This window comes from Atractosteus spatula, chromosome 11 (genome assembly GCF_055471065.1).
Source record: "Atractosteus spatula isolate fAtrSpa1 chromosome 11, fAtrSpa1.hap1, whole genome shotgun sequence".
Lineage (NCBI taxonomy): Eukaryota > Metazoa > Chordata > Actinopteri > Semionotiformes > Lepisosteidae > Atractosteus > Atractosteus spatula.
The window spans coordinates 11,704,879-11,724,201 of NC_142716.1; the positions used below are offsets into that span (position 1 = coordinate 11,704,879).

At 36.2% G+C, this 19,323-nt stretch overlaps 1 protein-coding gene across 2 annotated transcripts in view; it reads right to left on the minus strand.

Annotated features, from left to right (window-relative positions):
- nek7 (NIMA-related kinase 7) overlaps nt 1-19,323 on the minus strand; it is a 65,175-nt gene that overhangs the window by 37,200 nt on the left and 8,652 nt on the right. Inside the window, exons 2-3 of one of the 2 annotated variants that reach the window (XM_088927772.1) lie at nt 10,409-10,490; nt 4,050-4,190 (exon numbers count right to left, since the gene is read on the minus strand). In XM_088927772.1, coding sequence (XP_088783898.1) covers nt 4,050-4,190; nt 10,409-10,462 — 195 coding nt within the window. In that variant the 5' untranslated portion in view covers nt 10,463-10,490. The remainder of the gene's footprint in view (nt 1-4,049; nt 4,191-10,408; nt 10,491-19,323) is intronic. The other variant, XM_088927773.1, reaches the window with a different exon arrangement.

The window sequence follows — 19,323 nt, forward strand, 5'->3', positions numbered from 1 at the left end:
GTGTTCACATACTGGATATGTGAACACACACATGTGCAGTATGTGTGTGTTCAAACAGAATAGATAAACCTATGTGTGCAGTTTGCTCTCCTATAGTCTAATAGTATCTACTGTATTTTTAGACTGTGTAGGTACACATTCATATCACAGAATTGGTATAATTAGGAACTAGAATGTAAAAGAAATTGCCTCTTTATAGAAAAATAATCATAATTCAGTGTTTTTACTAATCCTATCAGGCCTGACTAAAGAAAAAAAAAACTAAATGGATGTTAATTACATTGTTTTTTTTATTTTAACAGGTTCAGTTTCCCAAGGGGTTCAGAGAAAAGACCTCAGAGGAAAATTCATTATTTCTCCAATTTAACTGCTTTTTCCTTTTTAATGGCACATTTAATATTACTTCATCTTGTCCTTAACCTTAAAAACATCATAAATGTTTGCAATGTTAGCAGCCATCTTGGAAGGGAAGGACAATTGACAAAGTTTCCACACCTGCTAGGTTAGTGTTAGTTTTAAAAAAATAAAAAAAATAAAATATTAAAAGCTAAATGCCATACAGGAAATCATAATTCGTATGCTTTTATTTATTTTCATTACAACAGTGTTAATAAAGAATGTTGCTGTCAACTGAATGAGGTAGAATTTCACAACAGCATAGTTTGAGAACATTAAACAGAACTATATTCATAGACAGATGACACATTTTGAAAACTGAGTTTTATTTGTTTCAAGAAATGACATGTCTGAATAGACACCACTGATACTAATAACCTGAATATAGTGTTTTAACTGCATGTGTTGCTGGAAATGAGCAAACGCTCTGTGACAAAGTGTATCTGGTAGTACTGGTAGTGGAACCAGTTGTATATGAAGGCCCAGCCAAGATTCCACACCTGCTTGCATGAGGACGTACCCACAGAGACTTGATTAAGGAATTCTTGGCGTTTTATGTTTTTGGTGTTTATGTTTTTTTTGTCATGTGGCATTTCTTTAAACTTGCCTTTGGCTATTTCTGTTTCTCCGTTAAAAGTACTAAAACAAATGCGTAATTACAAAACAAGGTACGCCTCTTTTCACTTACCACCTTGGCTCTTGAATGTTTTGCCTCTTTGATCCCTCAAGCACAGCTTACAGATGACACTGATCAATAATAGCGCTCATTTCAACTAGCATTTGCATCCTACAATTTTCAAAAATGATTGTGTAAATATGGTCGTGCATTTATTTTACTCAGTTGTTGAATAAAGACAACTCTGTCCTACAGAACAGACAGATATGTATTCTATAATAATCACAGCCATTTTATTTTAAATTATTATGATTAAGAAGGATAAAATTCAATATTGAACATTTCTGGATTATTCTTATTTTAAAATGTACATGTGTCATTTCGATTGGAGATCATATGAGTTGGTCATTTGTATTACAGATCACAAAAGTATGGTTACTTTCAGTAATCATAATACTGGCATATACTAATACTAGTCTTATATGTCAAAATGAAAAGTATACTTACTACAGATTCTCTACTTCTACTCTCTCCTTCTTAAAACACTAATACCTGGAGGCAAGCATGGTATCTTTTATAAACCTGACACACAAGGTCACGTGAATGATAATTCACAGTAAGTAGAAAATAAGCATTTTGGTCACTAGACTATAACTAGTAAGTAAGAATATTACTGGGATTGTGGCGTTACCCACTTACAGCTGCAGTTAAGGGAAAAGCACAATTAACTGGCAAAAAAATCACACAATAACATTTTGTGTGATTGCCAATTTCTAGATCTTAATATGCCTTAGGTCTACTAAAAATGTCAATTTTTTCTAACATGCAGATTTGCATGATAAAACTATGGACATCTGACTTTGCACATATAGACACAGATGAACTGCACTTGTGTTGACTGAGGTGTGTGTATTAGATGTGGCTTATTTAAACAATTCCATGTCTGCAGTGTCAATGCCTTTTGTATGTCAGGGTGTAGTTTTTTTTTTAAGATGGCATAATGAAATCCATACTGTAACTTGCAGTCAAAGACGGAATGCCTTCAAATTGTTGGAAACCTCCTAGCATAGTTAAATGCTTGTTATCTGCATGTCATTAGTGGAGTATACCTGGAAACAGTTTCTTCATGTCAGGGCCATCATTAACAGTAATGAACCCCCAGCGATGACAGCATCAGGCCCTTAGAGCACTGAATAAAGGATTATGTTGCAAATAGTACACACCGCATGGCTAAAGGAGGCAGCAGTAACTATGCATTTTAATCTTTTGGTTGCCAATTATTTTTTTTATACATCGGTGGTTTACAAATCCATGGGAAACTAGATTATTATTTATTCTTACCACGAATCCCAATATCTTTCAAAAAGAAAGGAATGCATTACAAGGGAAAAGAATGCTGGTATCTAAGATGCGAGAAATTCAATGCTTCAAATTCAGTACGGGGACTGCAGCGTTTTCAATGTTTTATTCTGCGCGGCAAACAAGCTGCCTATTACAGCTTCCTCACTGCAAAATAAAAATAGTAATTGGCCTTCTATTACATTTTGCATTTTCTTCTGGAGGGAGACTCAATTATCAAGTCACAGTTAACATCATAAAGGATTTGTAAAATCTGGAAAACAACCTATTATTAATTACAAGCCTTTAGTGATCCAAAATTTAAATGGAACTAAATGGACCTGTTTAACATCTCTATAAACAATTTTAACTCGATTTTTGTGTATATAGTTAAATTAGAAAAAAAATAAAATATTTAACCAGCCAAATGTAAGTTTACTATTTAAGGCCTTATATTCATGAAATCATAAGATAGTATCAGCTGACCTTAACTAGGTTCCTGTTACGAATTATGGGGTTTTTTTTACCTTGTGAAAAAATAATTCTGATTTAAATTGGATGTAGGTATTGACGGATGATGTACGTTTCACAGGAATATTTTTGTCTTTTCCTTTCATAACGGAAGAAAACAGCATCCTTGTAAGGTTATCGTGCAATGCACACGTAGAATACATCCACTCACTAACACTGAATCATACTGAAACTACAGAGAACAAGCACTCTTACACTTTCCACATAGTGTGACTTGAGCTAAAGTAATCGGGAGCAAAGACTAGCTCAGCAGTTACAGCAGTTTTTTACACATCATCATATGCATTTATAATGTATGGAAAGGCTGTCTTTTATCTAACTTATTTGTTCCATTAATCCTTTCCAGCACACATGTGGTATATTACTTTAACACATTTCACATTAAATCTAAAGACATTTATTGCATGGTCATTTGAAAGCAATTTCTTTTCCTTGCGTATTCTCAGCTTTTTCACATGTACGAACGCCAGCTACAAAAGCCTAACGACATGAAATTATATTTTTAGAATCTTTTCCAGTTATACTGCACGCGTTTATGTACATATACGGCAGATTGTCATGACTCCCACATTCCCTTAGGTTAGAATCTGTACTCGCCATTTTAAAAAATTCTGTATTTATACTGTAAGGATTACACTCAGTAGTTTTAATTCCTTGTTTGTTGGCTTCTAGCTTGATTTGTAGAAAAAGCTGTAGGTTATATTATAGTCTTCTGTCTTGCCCGGACAACACTGCAAATGCAACCAAACTGAATGTTTTTTTTTTATGGTTGCTGTACAGCATCAAAAGAGGCAGTGCAATATACCATGCTATATACAGTATGAATGAAACAAGATTGCAGAATGTAAGGAGGGGGGGAATATTTAAAACAAAACATTGTGGATAATATAAAGCAAAATGAAAAGTAATTAAACCAATTTAAGTTGTCTTCATCAATTTTATTTTTTCTAAACACTGTGTTACCCTCAATTTAAAGACCAATGTCGGAACAGCAGGAGAATGAAAAGGAAAAAACATTCATAATTGATGACTAATTTGCACTCTGAGCACTTGGGACTTGTTAGAAGTGTATCGCTTACATTTTGCCTAGTATTACGCAGAATGACTGTATTTAATACAATTGGAATTACAGAAAAACAACACAGTAGTCATTTTTAGTTTCTCTTACCTGCACTTTTTTCAGAGCTACTGATGTATTGTCTAGCAAATATCTTGCTCGATAAACCTCGCTGAACTGTCCTCGTCCGATCTTCTTCTCAATCTGAAAATTTGCTAGTGAATTGTGCCCCATATCTGGCTGCAAAGGCTTCTGTATGGGGGAAAAAAAACAAAAACAAAGCAAGAGTTCTGTAAGAAACAAATCGCACAGCGTCCATCAGACATTTTGTGTATCCGCCACATATTGATCGGTAATACTTCTAAAATCATTAGCACCGCGTTCAACATTTTCACCACCACATTTACATCATGTTTTAAGAAAAAAACCTTTCGCCTCATTTTCAGTCTAGACTAGAACCAAATTCTTGAATATGAACTAAGAGAATGTGAATTAAGTATACTATTAAGTGAAAAGGCAAGCAAAATATAAAGGGGAGAGCATTAAAAATGATGAGCAGTGCATAAATACAATAATATTAGTATCATTTTCATTTCTATTGTCTGCTGCAGCATATCAAAACAGCATGACATCTCTATCTTTGAAGTGACTTATGTTAGACCAGTTAGTAACAAACCCCCCAGAGTGCTTTCAAAAGGAATCGTGTGGCACTCTGGCACTCGAGATCTAAAATTAAAAGCTAAGCAATATTCAGAATTAGCCCTTTGGATATAATCTGAAAAACAACAAAACTTTGACCTTTAGAGGATTTTTTTGTAAACTTTAATTGTATAAAACCGTGAAAACAAAAGGTGACAGATATCAGAAAGCCACATGTCATAAGTGACAGTGCCAAGAACGCCATAGGATAACCTTGAAGGCAGAAAAAAAAACTTTTCTTAAAAGTCCTTGTAAAGCACAAGTACAGCATTAGATCCATTCAGTTCCATTATATTCAGGGCTAAACTAAGGCAGCATGAAAACAAGTCCTGGGGGAACAGTAGTAGCATCTACCATTACACTTGCTTCTCCAATACATAAATCCATGTCTTTTTTACTACCATAATAATAATAAAAAAACCGTCCTAAACTGCAGCACAGAATTCAGGATCCGTTTCAAGATATCAGTTGGCTTAAATGTGGGATATGAATTGGCTTTATTGACTTTTTTTTTCTCAGATGACAGAGCCCCAGAAATCAGGAAAATTGCACAGTGAGGCACACCGCGTCAGCAAGAGACATTGACAGTGAGCCTTATGCAAATTAAATCCTGCAGTGTACCATACGACTACAGTGTTATCATTGGCAGTAGCCAATAAATATAATTTAAGTTTTCAACGGGGATGGTAGGGGATGTGGGGTGGTGGGGGTGGGGGGAGCCAATTTAAGCATTTCTCTGTTTTTAACTTGACAGCTGATAAAAATGATGAACCCAAGAACTGTGTTATCCAATTAGCAGAGTGGATTTCATAGAGAACCAGGAGCAGGAAGATGTATGTGGATCAGCAATGGACAGAAATACAGTTTCTGGGATTAAGACCGGGAATTACTTTCACTCACTGCATGGTAAGTTGACAAATGTTAGCATGAGCCTCTAAAGCAGTGTGACAACCGCATGCTGAGAGCAAAGTCTCACTAATGTGTTCTGGCATGCAGGTTTGTAATCACACATTTACATATGCAATGACCTACATTTGCATGTCAGATCGCACACTGTCTTGCTTTATTAACGCCGGGCACCTCCCTGCGCTTGGCGGCCTCAGTGGCGAGAGAAGGCCAGAGGGTGGTGGTTTTTTTGGCAGCCGAGGGACGAGCTGCCAGCAAGGATTAGGCTGATGTGGCCTGAGCATTAGACACTTCATTAGAGGTAATCTGTTTAACAGTGGGCAGTGTATGTAAACTTCACAGCCCATTTGCGGCACCTTTTCGCCCCATGGCCTCCCTTCAAAGGGCAGCATGGCTGAGTGACAGCTTGTCTCATCCGCTGCTTTGTCTTGTCATACAATTTCGAGCGGGGAGCCGACGTGAGGAGCAGCATTGCTGCACATCCCAAACTACCACTGGGTCACTCTCCAGCATCACAATTTGTACAGACTGCAGCTTGTGGAAAACACTACCCACGTTTTGCTCCGCAGGACCTAAAAACAAAACCAACTACCAAGAGAAAACAGGTGTGGTGCGGAAAGGAAATAACAAAATCGCAGGTTTAAAATAGTTTCCCTCTGAGCAAGCTTTTCTTTTCAGTTTCTAAGTGTAAAAAAACCATCTGTGAAAATATTACAAACCAAGGGGAATAAGTGAGCAATGCAGTGATGGAAAGAAATGCCAAAAAGTTATGGTTCACGTCTTTCTGACCGGGTCTTATCCCCACTTCTAAAATGTAACGGCTTCTGTTTGTTGTTTTTGTTGCAATTCATTTTATGCAAAGCATGCTGGGAATGACTTGAAGGGACAGCATGTCAGGCAAAGAGATGCACAGAAGGACTGGCGAGCCACCGGTGACAGGACCATAAATGGAAATACAAGTACCATGGGCATGATGACAGAGACAAGAGGCAAGAGGGAAAGACACTGACTACAGCATGGAGGATTAGGTGCGATATGATAGCACAACACTGCCAGTGGCACGGAAGGAAAAGCCGACAAAGAGCAGTATGTGCTGGTGCTCCGATATTGCACACTGAAAAAAAATAAATGATGTCGAATGGAAACAGTGGTTGTATGTGGAATTCAGCTTCAGTGGCACAGCGATGGCCAGGACTGGTGCCGGACAGTCTAAACACAGCTGGTTTTATAGGTCAGCCCAAAATTGTTCTGAATGCACGCAACATCTCAGATTCATTCTGAACAGTGCAGAAGGCAAATTGGTTGAACTGAATTATGAGATCATCTTCACCAAAAACCTGAAGGCTCATGAGCCCTGAGGGCCTTCGGAACTTGGCAAATTGATCAAAACTTGCATCTGTTCCAAGTCTTCATAGGTTTTTATAAATGGTACCTATAATACCTGGTAGACTGTAGACCTACTTTAACTTTTTGTTAACTAAAACAGAAATAATTCTCTTTTCATATATACTAAACCTGCAACTTATTATCATTAATCTTCCACAGTAATCCTTTATTACATTTAACAATGAAGGGGCTGTATCACAAACTATTTTAAAATCATTATACTTAAGGTAATAATAGCAAGAGATTAACATTAAAATGTTACACTTTTCCTTTATTCAAGGTTCATCTGAGCTGCGCATATACAGTTATGAAATCAGAAATATTAAGGCCTATATAGGATGCATAATTTTCCATATCCCACAGAGGAAACTTTTAAAAGGCATTTGACATAGACCTATAATGTTTTTTTTAAGTGAAACTTAAAAACTAAAAAGGAATTAAGCTCTGTGAGTTCTAATAATAACTGACATTTTTTCCAGCATGACTAGCATGCAAATCAACAATTCACAATAAAATTTTCAGTCTTGCTTAAAAAGAAATCATTCCATATTGTTCGTTGGTCCTTTTAATATAACTGTACGGACAGCTGCGTGTTACACTTGTCACACTGCAAGCCTTTAAAGTATTAAGGGGACACTCTTCACCTGTTTTGCTTCAATTGGTAGCACTCGATTGAAATGCACTGATGACTGCATATGGTAGGGCGGTTGAGGATAAAAAAAAGAATTGTAAAACATTTTTCAACACTGTAAAACGAGTATTACAGATTTCAAACAGCCTATTGCTTACTTCTGCTCATCACATGTTCTTTAATCTTTTACCCACTAAACAAACAAGATATGCGTACTTCCACATACAGTAAATACAGATTTGCATTTTATTTTCTGTTGAAAACTTCAATTGCGTTTGAAGAACAAAGCCAAGGGTCATAACAGCATGTCTCTACCTTCCTCATCAGCACGCATAAAACACGTCTTTTCCTCTACCATGCAATACTGGTTGTATTTAAAAATTGCAAAAATATGAGGTGAAAATTTCAAGATTACAGAATGCAGGACTGTAGAAAGCAAACGATGGCAGAAAAATATATACAACAATGCCCATACAATAAAGAAGTGTTACTTTCAGAGATATTTTTTCTTGTCCTTAAAAATGCTTCCCCTCATGCATACTAAAGGAATCCTCACCTCAAAGAAATCAGTGGGATCTTTATTACCAGAAATTGTAATGCTTAAAATTACATAACATATATGTACTACACAAGCTGTATTTGTATAGAATGCCCTTCAGTTCCACTCTTGCCTTTGAATGCTTAAGATAAAACAGTATACAAGAATTTAACAGTTCAATTTTCAGTTCTCTAACGTGTTTACCAAACCATAACTGCTGAAACAGAAATTAGAGCCATTCCATTGGACTGTAAATTTCCTCAATGATTCAGTCAGATTAAATTTCTTCTGTACACTCAGCTGTTTAAAAGCCAGCTGTCTTGATACCTTATACTACAATATGAATTACCGTATAATCATTGTTTTAGTGGTCTTTGACATCTGAATTCTTTTTCTACAGTCTGCATGTTTTGCACAGATGCACTTATTTGCAAGCAATAAAATGAGTATGTTTTAATACAGTGAAAAGGAGGCAATTCAAAACGTGCAATATGTAGTATACTTCATGAATTAAACTGCTGAATTAGTGCCGGCTGGTTCTGTATTTTTTTTCTACAGTATTTGAATATTCTATATTGTAAGTTTCCCTGCACAAGGCCATCTAATTATCAATTAAAATAATTTTAATAATAATAAAGGAGAATCTAAAAGAATAAAATAACGAATATTATGAAAATCTCACTTAATCATTACATTGCTTTTAAGAGTCTTACAAAGAACCTAAAGATTAAGAATTGTACTGTGTACTCTTCCTAATAAACAATCAAATTCCATTTTAAAATGACATACAAATATGAAAAAATTAATTTAAACTGAAAAAAACAAAGTCTCCAAATAAGACACGTAAAACTTTTCGATTATTTAAAATTTCTGGTATGTATAATTTAAAATTGTTGTGTTTGATATGATGTAGACCAAGCAGGTGTCTTTTATGAAATTATTCAAATCAATGTACTGGTCTTCAAAAGATATGGATTATTTTTTTTAAAGTTAATTTCGTCAACTTGCTCTGCAAAAAATCTTTATCTGGATGTTGCTGTCTGCTATGAACATGCAGCAGTGACAAGATTCACACATAACAGAACGGATTTTATTGAACCGCAGAACCACAGCAGGGGGCCAGGCTGCAAAAGTCTCGATCCATAGAAACAATTCCATATCGATCCAAGATCTCCTCTTGTAGCGAGGTCTGTGATGATACTGTATTTTAACACAGCCCCTTCGTGAAATATTTACTTTTTTCTCCCCTCAGTAAACAACAAAGAGTTTTAAAAAAAGGAACTAATGCATAGCAATGTAATTGCATTCTCCTTACTGCAATGTAGCAAGACCAGTGTGATACACAGAGCTCCAGTCATAAAAATCACAAAACTGATGTAACCTTAGATTGAATTATTTATTACTCAATATTCTTCTTAGTATATACACTTTTAAGATATTACAACCTCCCCATTTAGCTTCACCATAACGCTCTTAAATAGATGCTTAACTGGCATCTTAACCAAGTTAAATATAACCAAGAAAACCAAACAGAAATAGATGTGTATTTTCAGATAGACAAGGTTCAGTGTGGCATGCTCACATCCACTGCTGTTAAATCCATTATAACAGAAGCATACTTCAGGATAATCTGCTACTCTGTGAAGAAAGGCGCTCAAAGAATAAATTCTGAATAGATTACTTGACAAAAGCAAAAATATATCTGTGAATCCCAAATTCGTCTGACATTTGACAGTGGCATCACTGCGAGTTTTTTTTTCCCTCCCAAGCACTGTAGGTGAACAGAATCTAAACAGAGAATATTAGATCACCACAACAACAAGAACAGCAATACTGTCAGGTGAATCCAATTATCACCTTTTGCTCTGCACCTGGAAAAAAAAGTCAGAGAATATATATATAAATATATATATAGCTTTCCACTGTGAATCCACCTGCCATTGGTATATAATGAGATGGCAGTGCACAGTATAGTGTATACATCTCCCAAGATGAAGAGTGTTGAAGAGTTAAGTTGTGCCTGCAGACATAGTCCCAGTGGTAGAGAGACAAAGTAAATGTCAAAGCATGAGTGGATAAGCCAGGTGAAAAACTGCACAACTGCACAGAAAGGTGAGAAACAGAGAAGGTGTAGGTGGGGGTAATAGGAGAATGGGGAAATATCAAATCAGCCAAAATGCAGTGAATCAAAACACAATCCTAATTTTAGTCCCAACTCATATAGTCCCCATGACTGAAAAATGTAAAGCTTGGCATTTTATTAGTACCAAGGACTTTTTTTTTTTACATTTTTCCAGCTTGTCATTGTACCTGTGGCTGAAATAGAGGAACCGCAGCCTGCTGGCCTTGTGGTTGTGCATCCATGGTGACAGGAGTTGAGTCCTTTTCACCTCTGTTAAAATAAAATTAAACAAAAGATTTATATGAACCGCAAATGTTCATGGCTACGTGTCTGAATAGTCACAAATAAAATTAAACACTGAAAATGATTATCATATCTTTTACTTACTGCTGTTCTACAGACATATATGGATTTCACCGATGTGTTAGATCAACTACTTACATATGGGTCCAGTGTCACTACCTAAAGTAAGACTGTAGGTAGCAGAAAAGCAGTGTTATATTACTTTGACCGTGATCCTGAATGATTTCCATTGTGTTAATGGGGCACTGTCTGACTAAACTGATCTGGTGGACTGTATCACCGGTGCCAAAGCTTTTGTTGTACAATGATGAGTATTTTGATTAAAGTAAATTAAAGAAAAAATGTGTTCGACAGAATTTGTGATACAGAATGAAAACACAGACTCTTCATTTTAAAAATCAAAGCAGAACCTCCAGATCTGTGTGTATAATATTTTACTAGTGGTAATGAAACTAAATTGTGAAATTTAAATAAATCATGACAAAAACCATAATGCATGATGCATTTTCTGCATCTAGCAACATATCATATGCAGGCATCTGAATTTTAATGACTCTTGTCAGTTGCTATATCCGTGCTGTCACAGTGATACTGCATTGACTACTAAACCATACAGTACTCCATGTCATTCTGAAGAATAAGAAATTCCAGCTCAATCCAAGAAAGTACTACATACTTATAGTTCTTCTATAAATGAATCTCAGCTGTCTGTCTCAGCTGCACTGCCCATACAGAATGTAGCCTATTTCCCAAGCTAATTAAAATCCACAGAGCAGAAATGTGGTTGACACTTATGAGCTGTCACCATGGCAAAACAATCCTACTTATTATTTTACTAAAGGTTAATATCACTAATTAAACTAAATTTTCTATTGAAACTACAAGATCTGGAGTGACATTAAATTATTTTTTTTCCCCTAATTACTTCCTCCTGTGAACATACTCTGACAACAAGACCAACATGCTTCCTGAAAAAGTGTAACCACTCTCTGGGTATATTAGACATCCGGAGTTTTCCTAAAATTTAAAATGTTTCTTAAACACACATTTCAAATACGAACACCTTGCAAAAGACACAATGAACAAATTAACTGTTTAGAGATACAAATGCGGTATGGAACAGACTCCCTTTACACTCCTAGGGAAATTTTGGCTTCTTCGTGATTTTCATGAGTTACAGAGACAACAAGGGTCAAGACAAATGTATTACCTTGAATCAGCAAATCCACTTCAAAAAGAGACTAAAGCCACATTTAGCTACAGCAGTCAAGTAGATAATGGGATTTAAAAAATATTGAACTAAATGTACCAAACAGCAGTGTCTTGTTTCTGAGAAGCGTTTCCTACAAGAGCATCAACACTAATCTAGTCATACGTCTGAAAGATCTGTTCAAACAGACATCTCAGAGTCTCAACATAGTATCTGATCACAGTATCATGGGGTGAAAGCCCTCACTAACACTTATTTACACTTAATTTTCAACCATTTAATATTAATGCTGGCAACATCAGCTTCTTGACCTAGCTCAGTGTCAGAATAACTCCAGGGCGTTTGATTTGCATCTACTCAAACTCAAGTTTCTTTACACCCTCATTAATAGAATCAATTAAGAATGCATTAAGAATGCTAGAATTCATCACTGATAGTGTGCAAAATAACAGAGAAAGAACAATCTTAGTGTATGCTTCCATGTATAGCACACCAAAAACCATACGATCTTAAAACTCAACTCGAGTACAATTTTTTTAAAATAAAAAGCTTGACTGCATTTTACAATGAGATTGTTCCCAGAAAGCGAATAGATGCTGGGCCTCAAACAGATGTAGTTAGTACTTTCCCCTGAAGCTGCCTAGGCCATAAAGTAGCCTGCTCTTAGGATGGAGCACCTACTGAATCCAGCACTATTCATAGGCACAAATTACTCACAAATAAAATGGTGAAGGCTGGCAGTAATTCTTTGCTGAGGTGTCACCAATGGTTTATATTAATAATTACTGCACCCAGCTTATGTACTGTACTGTGAAAGTGAAGATGTAATATATTAATATATTAATGCTATTTACACTTACTCTGAGTTGGTACACGCAGTATCCCGCAAGTAGGCCACACTGCGGTTTTATTTTGTGCAGCAATGAGCTTCTGTTCTGTTCATTCTGCAGGAAATATCAATAGCCTAAAATAGAAATCAGCTGTACAGGTGAGGCTGCGATACAGAGCCAAGTGCTGAGCTTGACAAGTACAGTCAGTTGGAGGGGGAAGATAACCCATTCACGTCTTCTAAATCAGAAAACATTTCTTACGTACTGTGATTCCCCGAGGTTTTTTTCTTGGTGATCCAATGTCTTTGTGCCTTAGCAGTCAGAAATTACATCAGACTACTCAATACTCCACTAATTAGTGGTTTTCTGAAAATTACGTAAACTTGTCAGTTCATCTTAAATTTTAGATGGATATTATATTCTTACTGGCCTTTGGTGCTCTATAAGTGCAGACTGTAACTGCATCAAGGCAAAGCTGTAGTTAAATCCCACTTTCACAGTAGCCAACAGTCATTCAACCCACAAAACGCTCACCTAGAGCAATATTCATTAACACAACATGCCACTAATTAACCGATGGTCCAAATCCATGTAACTCCCTGCCTGGGTCTCCAAGGAGGCCAAATGAGGAGACTGCTTTAACTTTACTTCAATTCCAGTTTCTTCTGTGTTACATTATTCATTTTATAAATAAGGGGGAAAAGTTGGAATCTAAGAAGGTTATTCACAATGAACTAATCTAATACCTGCTTTTCTTAAGACAATTTGGAAAACATTATCATCATTTCTGGAAAATAAGCTGTAAAGCATACTTGAACATGGCTACAGATGCAACAACTTTTAATTTTGTTGTAAAAATAAAACTCTATTCAGGCTTTGGTATGAGACTCCACAAATCAAAAGCATCTTTGAGCTTCCATATACAATATAGCTGCATGTCCATGATTACAAGAAACTGAGCAATCTTTGAGTTTAAATGAAAGACAGAAAACTATCTGATCATTTCAACGTCTTCATCTTTGAATTGCAAAATACTAATGAGGACAGGGAGCACACATTTGGAAATTTCCAGTTTATGATGAAAATCATTAGTCTTTTGCTGTATTTTGATGTGCCCCTGAAACCACAAAGGAATTTCAATTGAACTTGAATAGAAGTTTGAGATAAACTAAAAAAGAATTAAAGATCTTTGTGCGGTTTCATAAAATATTGCTAACTTTGGGAAATTCCATTGTGTACCCCCACAACTCTACATTTTACTTCTGACAAAATATCGTTCCTTGCTTTCTTTAAAATAATACAGGTATAGCAAAACATTTGCAGCAAAATATAACACAATTCACTTATTCACTTTAGTCTTCAATTCAGCTTTTCAGAACTCCAATACACCATCTTACCCCTCTTTCATGACTCTGGAAATTACCAATAATTTTATTTACTCCTTTGCACAAAGGCTACAGTCACAAAGTGAACACAAAACATCTGTTTGTTCAGGACATCTACCCTTAAAGTCATTTTAAAACTAACCTCAAACCGATTGATTAAAAACCAGAGAAGAAAATAGTTTGGACCCACATAAAATGGGAAATGCTGCCATAAAACTCTAAAACAGAATTTGGCTCCTGGGATGTAAAAATCTTCAGCAGGAACTCAACTCCTTAAAATTATGTCCCAATCACAGAGCAAAACGAAACAGGTCTGCTTTTGCTTAAACATAGTTGAATTAAGTCGTGTATTCATTTTCAACAGATTTGATTGCAGAGAAACATCTATACATAGGATAGATAAATAATGTTTCAACCAGTGCATTTTGCAGAGATTTTTAGCATTTTATGGGAAAAAAAAATAGTTCTAGACTACAAGGAGCCTCAGACCGTGATCCATATTCCAGATCAAACACCCAAATAGAAAGTGCCTCTTTAGAGCCTCATTTTTCCTCCGTGTCTCTTAATGTTTTTTATACTTTGAAAACCCTAGCAACTTGCAAAGCCAACATGATTACTTTCAGCTTCACAAAATGTACTGTACCTGATCTTAAGAGCTACTTTCGTGCATCTGCTCTTAGTGTTTCAAATAGACTTTTTTTTTTCAAATCAACACCATTCAGCTGGACATATTAAACCCCTCTTGAGCATCCCTCATAAATTTCCCTTATCTTAATCTGAAAGGCTGGCTAGAATCTGAGAAGGACGGTGTAAATGTACCCTTCTTTTACGTGTCCTGCTCTTATGCTGCAGTTCTTATTTCGTTCTCACTGAAGCATCCCACACAAATGTCTACTATTTAGCAAATACTCAAGTGCATGCAGCTGTCACTTTATTTTTCATATCTCCTCTTTTGAGAAGAGTCTGCTTAGAAGACTTGGCACACTGTTAAAAGGCCATCAAATTATCTGTAGTGCGCAACATTTAAAGAGCTTCTGCACTTTTTTTCTCCACAGTATGTAGGTTAGAAGCCTTTGTTTTGCTGCTGTTAATTCTACAGGTGCTTTACAGTGAAAACACGAACAAAACCAGTTGATTAATCTTGAAGTAGACCATCTTGCATAATAGTATTTAAAATACATAAGGCTTTTTTTTCCCCCAAGTAGGTATCCAAGTAAGACACAAACCTCCTTTGAATTCTCATCATAACAAGCGCTGTCACTTTTTTATAACGCAATGTCCAATTTTGATTAACAGAACAGAATTCATGGAAACATACCTGTGCAATGAAAATCACCAGAATCACAAACCCATTAAAAAACCTTCACGATCGCCTGTAATTTTATAACGGCCATTATATACAGCACTGTCTTTCAACTGAAAATTCTTCTTTGAATGAGGAATAAGGTCAATTTAAAAAGTGTCAACAGACATTCTATTTGAGTCAATGTAAGAAGAATAAAAAAAAATGTATTTAGGCACACACTGTGTTAAACAAACATTAGAAGATTTATTCAGTGCTTTTTTAAATATCATATGAATTTATTTAAGGTAGAGCTACAGTTAAACACAGTAACACATCCATTACTATATATGGTCATATTTATATCATAAAATATATACTGCAATAGAATACATTCTCCCCCTCACATAATTTCTTGGTAAACAACTTTTTGTTGGTATTGCTGTTTTCAAGGAATTAAGTACATGGTAAGAGAAGCTGTATCTATAAATCATTTTTGCTGTTTTGGTTGGGTGATAGTTTGAGTGGTCTGCTGTAAGAAAGGGCTTTAACTGTGCTGACGGATTATAGCATTTGTTATCCATTGCAGACATCAAGTGGCAGAATAAATTGAGTACACTGGAGTGCACTGTGAAGCTGCTGCACAGTGCTGTCATGATATCTTCCAAGCATGCAGAGCTGCTCGGTTTCTTGGAAAGAATCAGAACGCTACAGTTCAGATGAAGCAGGAAACTCAAGAAAAGGAAACTTTGTCATTTCAAGATTCGATAAAAATGGAACACTTCACAACCACACATCACTGTATCATTTCAGCATGTATTAAAATTAATACAGTTCTTTTTAAGGAGGCGCAAACACCCTAGCAACATACAATATGGTAAATGTTTTGAATTTGAATCTCTTGTATAAAATGGTTGATTGGTTAAACGATAAAGCATAAAAGAAACCATCTCAAGACAGAGGAAGCATTCTGTAAGAAAGGACAGAATGATCTTTTTTCCAAAGCAGTGACAACTTTTAGTTGCTACAACAAATCACACCTACCCTGTATAGGACCGGACATGCTTAAAATTAGCCAGTCTACATTACACCCATGATCCCATTATCTTAAACAGAGTAAATGAAGCAAGAGTTGCCTTTGTCTAAGCTGAATGGAGCAATCAAGGTGAAAAAATAAGCTTTCAACATACTGGCAGCTACCCTAGAAGTAAAAGAAAAGCATTGAAGTTTCCATGTTTTACAAGAATGTAGTTACACCAGATTTCAAAACGGAAGATTCACTGTATATACAGTACGCAACCTACGTGGTTTTCTTTCATGCAAGGAAAATGAAGTTTTCACAATAACTATGTCACCTAGTACAATTTCATACCATGATACAAAACAGAATTAGCCATTTTAGCATTGCTGTTCATTTTTAGATTTGCTTTCTACTACACTATTTCAGTTACATCTCTTTTTAAACCAAAGCATCCATCTCAAAGTCCCACCCATCAGTGTCCTACAGTTCAAACAGGATGCAGTTGTAACCAAAGTTCTAGACCAGTGGTTCTCAAACTTTTTGGACCAAGTACCACCCCTGATCAAACCAAAGCATCCAAGTACCACCTACAAGTCATCTTCTCATAGGAAAACCAGAAAATCTCAATGACCAACATGAGCGCACGGACATACACACTCACACATATAATAAATATCATAATAAACTTTATTTAATATAGCACCTTTAAAGGTGGATTCTCAAAGCACTTTACAGAATGACAACAGGAACAACAACAATTAAAAATAAACAATAAAAAAGCACTTACCATTTCAGTGAGAGGGGTGAGCCTGTTTAGATGTGAATTTATTGGTCGAGCCTTGATACAATTCACAACAGAGTCGAATAGATTTTAAATCGACAGGCATTTTCTTGACTGCCAAGGCCTCACAGTGGATGCTGCAGTTCATATCTGGAGCAACCTCTCTAATTCGTGCAACTACACCGCTGTGTCGGCTTGTCATCGCTCTAGCACAGTCTGTACAAACGCATTTTACCCAGACGATGCCATTCTCTTCGATAAATTCATTCAGAAGCTGAAATATGTGCTCTCCTTTAGTTCTTGTTGGTAGCGGCTTACAGAACAGAAAGTCCTCAAGGGACATGGCCTCAAACTCCTAACGTAAACGAGCAAATTGGCCAAATCAACGGCATCTACAGACTCATTTAATTGCAGTGAAAAGCATTTGCTCATCTTAACGCACTCTATCAGCGTACTTTTGACATCATCTGCCATATCAATAATTCTATGAGTGACTGTGTCTTTCAAAGGGGGCAGCAGGTCGAGCTGTTTAGCAGCTTTTTCTCCACACATAATACGCATCAGCTCTTTTGCCAACGGTAAACAAAGTTCTTCACAAATAGTGTGGGGCTTACCTGCTTAAGCAATCCGCAAGCTTGCATTTTTCCCTGTTTCAGGAGTCCGTCTCAGAAGTTAAAAGAAGTTTTTATTTCACGCTCATGGGAGCGAAACACAGAGACGCTCGGTGTATTTTTCTGAAATTAACCTAGAACAGTCCTTAAATATTTTTCTGTTATCTATCACGCTTTCCTGTGCTCACAAGACTGCCAGTGTTCCAAAACCACGCACATTCTCCAACCTCCCTATTTGCTGGAGATAACTTTTTTTAAATACAATTGGCCACTTACGTTCATAGCACACATTCCTATACACTGGTATAGAATTATATAGTAGCTCTTGAGTCCTCTCAAGTATTAGCGCACGCTGCATCGTAGTATGTAGGCTGCGTATTTGACTCGTTTTATTCTAACAGAAAATATGAAAACCCGTCCCAATTTTTCAGTGCACACAACAAATATCCAAGGTCATCATCACCATACCACCTGGGGGCGCGCCGCATACCACAGTTTGAGAACCACAGGTCTAGACAGAAGCTCAGCCACACTGGCCTGCTTCCTTACAGTCACACATTATTTACCTCCCACCTAATGAAGATACAGTTTGTTGGTAATGCCAATGACCGCTAGTTTGTTCCATCAGCTTTGATCACAACTGAAAAAGACAACACATCTGGGTAAGGTTACTTATTTCTATATGTTTGAAGGCCAACACAATGGCACTTTTCTCACACTCAGGACAATACTGGAAAAACAATTTTGGAGTGAACTGCAACAAACAGCCCCAGAACATTTGCCAATGACTTCAAACTGCTGGTTCAGATTTGGTTTTACTAAATCTCGAGAATGTTTTGCTGACATACACTTTTCTGATTTTTGATCCCCTTCAACAAAGAAATGAAAGCAATAACAAAGGTTATGTCATAAAAAAAGACCATGAAGTCTATCCAATCCACCTCGTTCCATTGAGTTTTCCAAATCATCTGATTTTGATTACCTCAGTAGGCAGCCTTTCTGTATAAAAATAACTTTCTATGGTAGTTGATACACAATTCATCAACTCGGAGGAACAGCAATTCAAGAACCAAACATGATTGCAGAAGTCAAATTAACAGTGTGCGTTTTTCTGTCTGCAAAACGGCACATTTTTTTAATCTGAAGCCCATTTAAAATCTGTCTGAGGATCCTACTTCAACATCTCACTGATTTATAATAGTACAATAAATTATCACAAGTGCACACCATACCCAGCTCCCATTAAAAATCTCAGTGAAGGCAAAAATGTCCATTTACATTTTTCTAAGAGACTTTAATGCTTATATCTGCACATTTTCTGAACTGGAATACAAAGTATTCTCATTTAAACTGATGGAAATTAGTTCAGTTTAAACTGCGGTGATCACGGAGGACACTAGTGGAAACTGATACATCTTTACTTTTCCTAGTTTATGACAAACATTCCAAAGAAATCTTATTTGGAAATTTGATATTTCAAAGATAATGCTTTACTATCTTCCTCTTAACTTGACTAAATAGCCGATAATCATCAGATAGCATTGACCATCTATCCCCTTCATGACTTAAGGGAATTAGCTTCAAAACTGTTTTAAAAAATATTCCACATCCTATCACAAAAATAAACATTCAGTCTCACGGACAGCTACTTATATGGAACAGGGCAGAGAAAGGTTTACA